The following is a 10,714-nucleotide window of genomic DNA, read 5'->3' as shown; positions in this document are numbered from 1 at the left end:
CCACCTTCCACTGGGGCAAAGCCCGACAAGTGTGCTTTGCAAGGTGCCCAGCACGCAGTCCAGCAAGTCTTACCTTTAGTCCCCACTGGCTCCACATTCCATGCCAAGTGGCCTCCTGCAGTCTCGGGACCAAACAGGAGTCTACCTGGCTTCCTATGGGGTTGTGGACTAAGCACCTACCCCAGCGGCAGGCCCGTAGACGCCCCCTGGGCACCAGCTTTCGGCAGCCTCTCGGCCTCTTTTAGGAACTGAGCCCCTAGCCAGCCACCCCCCTGGTATCACTCTGAACACAAGTTCCTCAAGTGCCCTGGGTGAGAGATGCCTCTTAAGAGAAAAGCTCAGCACGGCCACTGATGCCTCCTTGGTAACAGGGAAATGGTACCTTCAGGGGAGGGCTAAACCTGATGTCAAAGGCCTTTCCAAATGACAGGAGGATGTGGTTTCCCCCATGCTCAGCCCCTTGCCGGAGAGCCTCGAGAGGTGACAGCCCCCATCCCCACCCCACCCCACTTTCTCCTCCTGTGGCTACTTGGGGAGCCCCTTGGGACCACCTGTCTGAAATGGACAGGGAGTCAGTGCTCTTCACCAAGGGCAGTGCCATCGCTGCATGCCATGCAGCTCGCTGGAGGGCTGCGTCATCCACCCGGCCTCGGGCACCTTTCTAGTCGAGGAGGACACTCCTGGCTCAGCCCAACTGGCAGAACCTGTAGCTGTTCACCCAGCCCTTAAGGAGGCCACAAAAAGGGGCCTTTCACAGCCTCCCGGGCTGTTGCTAACAGCCTTGCAGTTGGGTCTGGCCAATGGCTACGGGACAATTTTCTCATACAAGGCAAGGCCATCTGGGGCTCCAAGATACGCAAGGAACTAGGAGAATCCCCCATCCCTATCATCAGTTCTCACGTTTCTGCTCACGCTAACCACTCCACACCTGAGGCCATTTTAGGAATACTGCGGTCAGACCCCCTCACTCAGCCCTCCACTCTCTGCCCTGTAGATGCCTCAGGGTACCGACCCTTCTCCCCAGCTTGCGAAATGGACCCGCACAACCTCAGGTCATCGGGGAATTCGTGCCTTAACAACTCGTGCTCATGCCAGGGGACGCCCCCCTCCTCAGCGGCAGCCAAGGTGGTGATAGATGAGCGCGTTCTCTGCACCCAAACCGAACAACGGGGACCCACTCCCCCGGGGAGACCGACCATACTCCCGCTCTGCTGGGGCTTCCAGATAACCCATCACCATCACTGATACTTAACACGAGGCTTCCCTTGGTGAACTCCGCCCACAATTCCTCCTCAAAACAGGTAATCTCTTTCCTTACTACCTTCAATGCTGCTCCCTTCAGATGGCCAAACACTGCTGACTCTGACCAGGGCACCCACTGTACCTCTCAGGACATTCAACAGTGGGCTCTCCCACCCAACATTCTTCCAAACTTCCATCTAGGATCCCGCCCCCAGGTGGCTGGCCTCATCAAGCATCTTAATGACCTCCTTAAAGAGACACCACTTAAATTATTTGCAAGCAAGTGGTTCTCGAAATGGATGCAACTCTTGCCGCAGGCCCTCATCTTGCTTAATTCTCACCCCCTGAGCCTTTATACCCCTCATACCAATGATTACACAATTATCACACACCCTCCAAAATGCCACCGCGGGTCGTTTCTGGCAGTTCTCAAGCTTTCACACTCTAGCACGACGCCCTTTACGTTTTGACCTCTGACTCCACTTCCCTATGCTGCTATGATTTTCTTTTTCATCATCTGACCATCCGCTTCCCTCTGATATAGCCTGATCGAGGGCAGAGAGTCCTATATGGTCCCCTCACCACTGAATGCCCCACAGGCCACAAGCCCACCAAGTCAGTGCGAGATCATCTCTTTGGAAATCCTGCCAACGGTGACGACTCTCCAAAAGCAGCCACCTCCACACCGGCCGCTCTCACCAAATACAGTGGCTACAAGAGCTGGCTGATGAAACAACGCCCGGCTAATTTAGAGGAAGCAGAAGTCAGCGCCCCGGGACCAACCAGTGGCGCACTTTGGGTGTCTGAAAGAGGGAAAGGAACTCTGCTTGGTGGACGCAGGCCACATTTGGGGATGAGAACATGCCGAGCAAGCTACAAGTCGTGGCCTGACCCCACGCCAGGCAAGGCGACCCAGTACTTTCCCCCAACAAGCAACCGCGCTCAGCCATTAAGCAATACACAGAGAGCTCATCCAGAAGGAACCTGACCCCAGCTCATTCGAACGTCAGCGCTCCATCTGCTGATGGCTATTCTTATTGCTTTGTACCGCCTGGGCGATAGGGTTACTGGTAGAGCCCTTGGGCCTAACCCTCACCCAGATAGAATGCTGTCAAAACACTGCTGCGGCCCACAGTAGCACCACAGGGTGGAAAAGCAGGGAATGTTGGCGAGCCCTGTTGGAAGGGCTCAGGCTAGTGTGCCACTGAGTCTGAGCGGCAAGGGGATCGCATCCCTTTATAGGCAACGGGCCCGCTGGAAGCAATGTCTAAATGACACTCGCCCAATTTCAACATCAAACACTGCTACAAGCTAACTGGCCCTATGATTGCTCGTACATAAAACCCACCTGGGCACAGGGACTGTGCTCCCAGGATTTGTCCACTGGTTGCCCTCACGGCTTGAGCCCAGGAATGCCTAAGTAGCACCCATAAGATCTCCCGTAGCCTGGGATATAAATGTGCCCAGAATCTTTATGTGCTTGGATGAGCTCCTCCGGGAAGGCAAGGACAGCATCCCACTCTGTTGCTAAAGGTGCCCTTGATGACCCCAGAGAGCTCTTAACCATTTGTTCCACTAGCAGCAGGCACCAGACGTGCAGCTCGGTCCTCGGGGAAGCCTCTAAGTTATATCAGGCTAGCCTATGCCCAGCCCATGATCAATACCCCAACTGCACAGCCACATGGGAGGATGCACCCGCCCCTGGGTGGCCACCACTCCAGAGGACCTCACCCCTGAGTGAGACAGACTCACTGCTGGAGAGGATACCATCCCAGACAATACCGCCCCAGCCCAAGAGCTCACCACTGGAGATGCCTATGCGTCCTATACCAGACATGACACCCCAGGGCCGTGGCACCAGCTGGAGACCTAGCTGCTCACCCAGATGGCCCGACTTCCCAGTTTATATTGCGGAACGCTGCCATGGAGACTAAGACTTTCCAGAAACAGTGGAGTAAATGCAGTGCCCCGGTGGCATCGGGGGATGACCTACTATGATATGATTTTGCAGAACTTGCTAGGTCCTTGCTGGCTGACCCTACCCTATACCAAGAGGCTCGCCAGACTGTGAGTTTGTCCCCCGCCGACAGCAGGACAGCACTGTATCATATTTCCCCACGGAAGCAGGCCACAATGTGCGCTCCAAACCAGACAGCTCCCCGCCTACAAGTGACTGAAGGTTGTTAACGTCCTCACCACTAACTCAGATGCTTCAGCATCACAGGGGGCATTCTACTGTAAGCAGCTGAGTTAGTATTTCTTTTTAATTTTTTTTATTGTAATGCAAGTGCCTGACCTTAAGCTTCGGATTGCCTAGGCACCCACATCAAAGACAGCTATCTTGAATAAACACACTGCCAGCTACAGGACTAGAGGAAGAGTCAGGCGGCCCCGCCCCAGAAGCCTCCTTTGTTTCGGAGATCTCTGGTCAACTGAGGGAACTGACCACCTGACCACTTGTTTTTCCCTTCTGGCATTGTAATTCCCGCTCATGTTTTAAATTCACCAATAAAGACTGAACCTGTGAACCCCTAGGCATCCCGTGCTAGACCCCAGTCAAAGAAGCCCAGGCCTGCACACGTACTCTTTCTACCCATGACCTCGTTGTGTGCCTCCACGCATGCCATGTATCCTCCGGGACCTGTGAGTAATAAACCATGTTTTTTCTTCAAAGTTCTCTGATGGCTGTTACTGAAGTGTGTCTTGCAATCATAATAAGAACCACAAGGTGGCGGGGGTGGGGGGTGGGGGGTGGGGGGTGGGGGGGAGGGCGGGTCTAATCACAATACTGGCTCCCAAAGGGGAAATGACTGTGAGGGCTGCCTCAAGCAGTATGGCCCAGGTGAGTGCCCCAGGCATTTCTGGACAATAGCATCACTACTGAGAGGCTGAGCCCACCCCCAAGACTTCTGTTGTTTACCTTCCTCCTGGAGGGGTTCTTCCTCACCCCTCCTTGGGTCAAATGGATCCTCTGATAGCAGTCAGTAACCACAGGACCACAGCTAGACTACAACTCTCCACAAGAGAGTCACAGTCTCTGCGCACACGTGACAGAGGAATCATTTGAACTCCTTCTGCATGAAGAAGTACAACTGAGGTACTGGATTTTTGAACAACACGTGCTCAATCATAAAGTAACGGTCAGGAATGCACGGAGGACCAGGGATGATCCCCATCGCTCTTTGCGGTCGTTTCTCCAAGAAATGGGTCTGAGTCCATTGCTGGCCACTAAGTGCAGAACATGGGTGGTTTTCGAACATATCAGCCCCACCCCTTCCCCCAGATTAAAAACTCAGGTGTGAAGATTTACCGTCCACATTTGAGAAGTGTGGTTTACTTACACCAAACAGGTACACAGAACCAGTAAGCAATTTGGGGGGATTTACGTGCATCAAACTGTGGAGAGAGGGAGACGGGTGGTGATCTTCACAAGACCTCACCAAGTACAGTCTGGTTGGGAAGAAGCATACACACGTGTCAATGGTTATTTGGAGAATCGACCAAGGGACAGGAGTTTGGGAGAGAGGTGCTAAATAATTCTCTAGAAAACTGATTTTAGTCTACGTGGACAGGCAGGCCAAGTCTCTGTTCTAACCCTAGGATGAAATATTGACCGCCCCCATTGAAAGAGGATGAGAGATCACAAACTTCAGAGGAGATGTCACCTATCAATTAGACCAGCGGAATGTAAATCAAGAACAACCCCGCTGGAGGCGTTGGCCAGGAGGCACATGACAGGAGTGATGCCCAAGTTCAACGCCCTCGTCCCGGCCATGGTCAGGGGCTTGGCGGCCTGCTGAGGAAAAGTTCTGTTCCATCTCAAACTGTGGTCCTCCACAAATTTTCAAAAATTTACTTAAACTTCTTTCCTAGTAGAAGCTGAGCAAGAAGAGACTGTCCTGCATGGCCGCGTACGGGAAACCTGGCCTTGCCAAGGTTAGGACTGTGCCGAGAGGGGGGCAGGCGGGTAACTGAGCTGCTACAGGGCAGAACAGCTGTTTGTCTGCACCTTTGTTCTCTCATTATGGAAACCTGGGAGAGGCCTCAGGAATCCACATGACAGTGTCCTGTGTATACCCCATTTTATTGACTGAGGTCACCAGGGGTGTAGCTGAGAGTCAGATCTGACTTTACTCCAGGTTCCACATCACCTTGCTCAAGAAGTTTATATCGCAGACTTCAGTTTCCTCGTGTGGGACATGATAAAAACAATCCTCCCTCACAGAATCGCGAGGATTAGTGAGAAGGCAAGGAATCACCGGGCCTGGTGAGGATCATCAAATCTTTCCCTGGGAATGGCGCCCTGGTCCCCTTGGTTAGCCGGTGCTCACTGCGGCCAGGCTCCCGAACCCTGCCCTTCGTGGAGAGCGCTGCCCCAGGGCCTCCCGAGGCTGCGTTTGGGAGCTGAAGCCATTTTCCACCCCCACAGATGGCTCAAACTCGTTGTTCCAGGCCTTTCTGAGCCCACTGTTGTTGCCCCTTTCTCTCTCTCTACTCTTTTCCAAAGGCGAACAACTGCTCAGGGAATGAGGTGCTCAGCGCCCGGCGTGCTGTGTGGTGGAGAGGACACACACAGGTCTGGGACTCCCTGCAGCCTCCAGCCCTCACACTCCAATCGGGAAGGCTAACTGGTACAATCCCTGGACCATCTCCCTAGCTCCGCTGCCAGCTCTGGACCAGTATCCTCCTCTTCGGGGGAGCTGCCCCACACAAACACATCCTCCGGTTATGTGGTTCCGGGGGCGCCCCCCGTTCCTACGTGACCCACATCTCCCTCACCACAGCTGACTGGTTCAGGGGTCAGCCAGTCCCACCCCTTACGCCTCCTGTTGTCGGCTTAAGGTCGGCCACCTGAGGCCCAGCCTGGGTTTCTTCCCCAGCACTGAGGGAAACGGAAAAACTTACTCCTTGTGCTTCATGGGTCTTTGAGGGATTTTTCATTCCACTCTCCATGAGGGAAAAAGGGAGCAGGACTGATACATATTATTGATGAATTTAGCAAAAGAAAGAAGAGCATGATGATTCGGCTCTATCTAGACTGTTTAACTTTTGCATCTGCATTTCCACCAAGAGGAAATGCTACAAGCTTACAATGGCTTATAATCCGTAGTCAGCCAGAACTTCCTTTGGGTAACTAGTCAGGGTAGGCTCACTGCTGTCACAAATATCCCAAGTCTTGCTGGCCTAAGACAGTACATTTTTATTTTTTGTTCTTACCAAGATCCAGTGCACAGTGGTGCTGCAGGCGATGGGGTGATAGTCTCCTTGTGTCATTCAAAGGCTCAGGAAGGGAACCCATATGACAACTGGTTTGAGATAACCGCAGACCCGCTCAGCAGAAGAGGAAGAAACAAAAGAGAACGACACGATCTATTACAGAAGAGATACACGAAAGTCTTCTAATGTCAGAAAATGCCAAGCTTTGGGCACTTGGGATGGTCCCTATCTTACCTACAAGCTCCACACCATGTACCCCAAATAGAAAAGACTCCCTAACTGACACACTGAGCCCCTCCATTCGCAGGAGAAGACTGTTAGTGAAATGGGCGTCCCAACTGTAGATCAGATCCATGCCAGTTACCTTGCCTGATCACATGACTCCTTTACTCCCAAATACGAATGGACAAATGGTTGCCAGATACTGGAGGAAAGTGAAAGAGAAGATCATGATGAACAAACAGAACTATTTCTGGAGAAGAAAACAACTATAATACAGGAAACGGAAGAGAACATTACCAAAACTTACAAATTCATATTCTCAGAATTTTAAGGAAGACAATGGGTTTATAAAATGAGAACAGCGTGCTATAAGAGGGCGCAACTGGAGAACAAGAGAAAGCCCTTGGAAACCGAAATATTTTTGCAACGTTAAAAACGTAATAGATACCAAGTGCGTACGTCAAAGTCACCCTGCCTCACCCAGCCTGTGACGCAACGTGGGTGCAGCGTTTGTGCCCCGCCAACACCACGGGACCTCTCCCGGTAACAGGACCAGGAGCCCACCGCCTGACTCCCAAAACGAACACCATTTCCGGTCCACCCCAGAGCGGCTGCCCTCTTCGCTCCGAGGCAGCTACCGCAGGCGCCGCGGCTTCACCTTCACGCCCGCCACGATGCACTTGCCGCCCACCTTGCTGCCCGCGCCGCCCTCGCAGGTGCGCCAGAGCTACCACCCCGACTGCGAGGCCGCCATCAACAGCCATTTCAACCTGGAGTTCCACGCCTCCTTAGTGTGCCTGGCCACGGCCGTTTACCTCGACCGCGACGACGTGGCCTTGAAGCACTTCACCCGGTTCTTCCTGCGCCGCTCCCGCGAGCACAGCATGCGGGCCCGGTGCCTGATTCGCCTGCAGACCCAGCGCGGGGGCCGCCTCGACTTCCAAGACATCAGGAGCCCAGTCAGTGTCAACTGGAAGAGCGGCCTCAAGGCCATGAAGTGCACCTTGTTCCTGGAAAAGTTCATGAACCACAGCCTGCTCCACCTGCACCAGCTGGCCATCGACAAGAGCGACCCCCACCTGCACCGCTTCCTGGCAACTCACTACCTCAGCCAGCAGGTGGCGTTCATCAGGGAGCTGGAGGGTCATGTCACCAGCCTGAGCATGATGGGGGCCCCGGACGTCGACCTGGCAGGGTCCCTCTTTGACAAGCTCACCCTGGGCAACAGCGACAAGAACTGAGCGTGGACTGGACTTCCCCAGAGCCACGGGGTGACCAGAGCGCTGGTCACCGTGCCTGCCATGCACACGGCAATAGTGCCCTGGCAGAAGAAGTTCACTTAAGTTTTTTTCTTCCAGTTTTGCCACTTCTTCCAATAAACTTATTTGGTTCCTAAAGAAATAAAGGTCTCTCCTTGGTTCCTGTGTGCAAATCGCTCACTTTTTAAAACAGGTATCCAGGAGGCTCTCCACCCACCCATGCCCCACCCACATGCCACTCAGGATCTCCACAGAGGGAGGGAGAAGGCATTCCATGGGGCCCTGGAAAGTGCAAAATCCATCTTCCCCTTATAAACAATGTGGGTATATGGGGGGTGGTGAGGTGAGGCGCTGCTGAATGCGGGTGCCTGCGAATAGCAGGAGTATAAAAACACGGTATAAAAATCACAGTAGTGTGGCTTCTGGAGGAAGAATGAAGGGAATGGGGTGGGACAGGGATTAAAATAAAGGGTCCTTAAAACTTTACCTGGAAACTTCGAGTTTACTAAAATATGTAAATGTTAGTGTCTGTTGATTCTGGGAAGCAAGATGGAGACCCCAGAAGCCAGCTTGGCAGGGTCCCTCTTTGACAAGCTCACCCTGAGCAACAGTGATAATGATACCTGAGCCGCAGGCTGGCCTGCACACAAACACAGGGGTGACTCCCTCGTCACCATGCTGGACATGCATATTGCCCTTACAACACATGCAAATGTAGACTTTTTACTGTACTCTTTCTTCCATTAAGGTAACATGTTACCACAAACCCCAAATTACTCAACAGAAGGACTGAAAAATATAAGGTCCTGGCTGAAGGTCAATTTGTGATATTGAATATCATGTAGAATAAAGCTCTGTTAATGTTAAGCCACGTTACTCTGACTCTGGCTGCTGTGAAGAATGTAGAGGATGAGGAGAGTTGAAGCTGAAAGGGCAGTTAAGAGATCACTGTAGCAGGCCCAGAGAGACAATGGTGGCTTGAACTGCGTGTTGGTAGAGGAAATGAAGAGATGCAGACAAATTGCAGATGAACTGGATGAGTCTACAGGATCTGCTTTATGGGCCAGAGGTGAGGAATGGGAAAGGACAAAAATAATCTAGGGCTCAAGTTTGGATCTGAACACCCTGGCTGATGGTCGTGCTATTTATTAAGCTGGGCGTATTTGCAGGGTGACTCGAGGAGCTGGGAAGGCATGTCATGTAAAATCTGAGGTGCCTATTAGATACCCAAGTGGAACTGTCATACAGGTAGCCAGAAAAATGAAACTGGAGCTCAGGGGGGGATGTCAGGTTTGGAAAAATACATATGGGACATATTAGCCTATATATACATAGATGGGTTGAGGTCATGGAGTAGATAAGCTCACTAGAAAGGAAGTAGAGAGATGATGGCACAGGCGGCCCCAAACCCAGAGCAGCCAGCACTCAGAGGATGGGATGAGACACTGGAACACCTAGAGAGCCGCTGGTCCCGCTTGGACCATTGCCTCATTCCAGACTGTGGCCACCTGTGTCTGCTCAGAGTTTATCTCAAAATCAGCCTGTTCTTAATCTCAGTGTGGTTTCTGGTTTCTCCTTTCTAGATGTGGAGAGGTGTTAGCCTATTACCTTGCCTTCTTGACTATAGGTAGAAAGACAATTATTTCCCAGTAAAAGGATTTCCCAAGGAGACGACAGACCTGCTTTTCTATGTTTGGCTTTTGGGTTTTTTTCCGTTCCCCTTTTACAACTCTTCCCCTCTCTCGGTCCATTCTCTATTTGAGCAGATGAAATCTGTTCCCATGTAAACCCTAAGGTTGTCTAGGTCTGAGAAAAAAATACTCAAAACATATAATTTCTTCTGTGTCGTGTATAGTTTACAAGGGTCAGAGTTAGAAATTTTCAGACTTCGTACCCTATATTCAAAGACACATGAGTAGCTTGCGTCATTTTAGAGTTAACTAGATTCCTGTTAACATTTACTGAAATATGAACAAGTGTAGCTAAGGAGTAATTTCTTTCTACATTTCCCTATAACTCTGCTTCAATACTTTCTTAAAAATGAGGATTATGGTCCTTTGAGTTTAGTTTCCAGAAAATGGTGTTGAATGGTATTTCCCCCTTTACTCTTTTTAGTCAAACTTGTTTTTTTCACTCTTTCTCTGTCTGCTTTGAGGTCCCTGCTCTCTCTCTGTTACAGTCTCAATACATACATACATATATATATACACACATATATATATATGTATACATATATATGTATATAAACTGTTCTCCTCTAGATATGAGGAAGCACAGGCTGAGCAGCTGTTCATCAGTGTTTACAGCTATAAATTGACTGAAGATCCTTCTTACTCTCCTGTTTTGGAGAAGCAGTTCGGTGTCTTGGATCCTTCACCACAGGGTGACTCGATTCAAATCCCAGTTTAGCCACTTACTAAATTGGGGGAACTTGGGCATGTTATTTCACTTCTCTGTGCCTCAGTTTCCTCAGATGTAAAACAGGGATAATAAAAGTGTCAACCCCATTGCAGAAAATATTTGCGAATGATGCCACTGACAAGGGCTGAATATTCAAAATATACAAACAGCTCATACAAGTCAGTAACAAAAACAACAAACAACCCTATCAAAAAATGGGCAGAAGACATTTCTCCAAAGAAGACATACAGATGGCCAAGAAGCACATGAAAAGATGCTCAACACCACTAATTCTTAGAGAAATGCAAATCAAAAGGACAATGAGGTCTCACCTCCCACCAGTTAGAATGGGCATCATCAGACAATCTACAAAG

General features: G+C 50.9%; 1 protein-coding gene across 1 annotated transcript; it reads left to right on the top strand.

Annotated features, from left to right (window-relative positions):
• Nucleotides 1–4,048: 4,048 nt before the first annotated feature.
• On the top strand, nt 4,049–7,922 carry LOC309977993 (ferritin heavy chain-like; the record flags this gene model as incomplete). Its single annotated transcript, XM_082864367.1, has 3 exons — nt 4,049–4,084; nt 5,900–6,084; nt 7,232–7,922. The coding sequence occupies 3 exons, from the start codon at nt 4,049–4,051 to the stop codon at nt 7,920–7,922; spliced, it is 912 nt and encodes a 303-aa protein (XP_082720493.1).
• Nucleotides 7,923–10,714: the final 2,792 nt, after the last annotated feature.

The sequence above is a fragment of the Leucopleurus acutus genome, assembly GCF_964270905.1.
Source record: "Leucopleurus acutus genome assembly, chromosome: X".
In the NCBI taxonomy this organism is placed as follows: Eukaryota; Metazoa; Chordata; class Mammalia; order Artiodactyla; family Delphinidae; genus Leucopleurus; species Leucopleurus acutus.
Note: the sequence above shows the minus strand (reverse complement) of the source record. Positions and strands in the feature narration are given on the sequence as shown.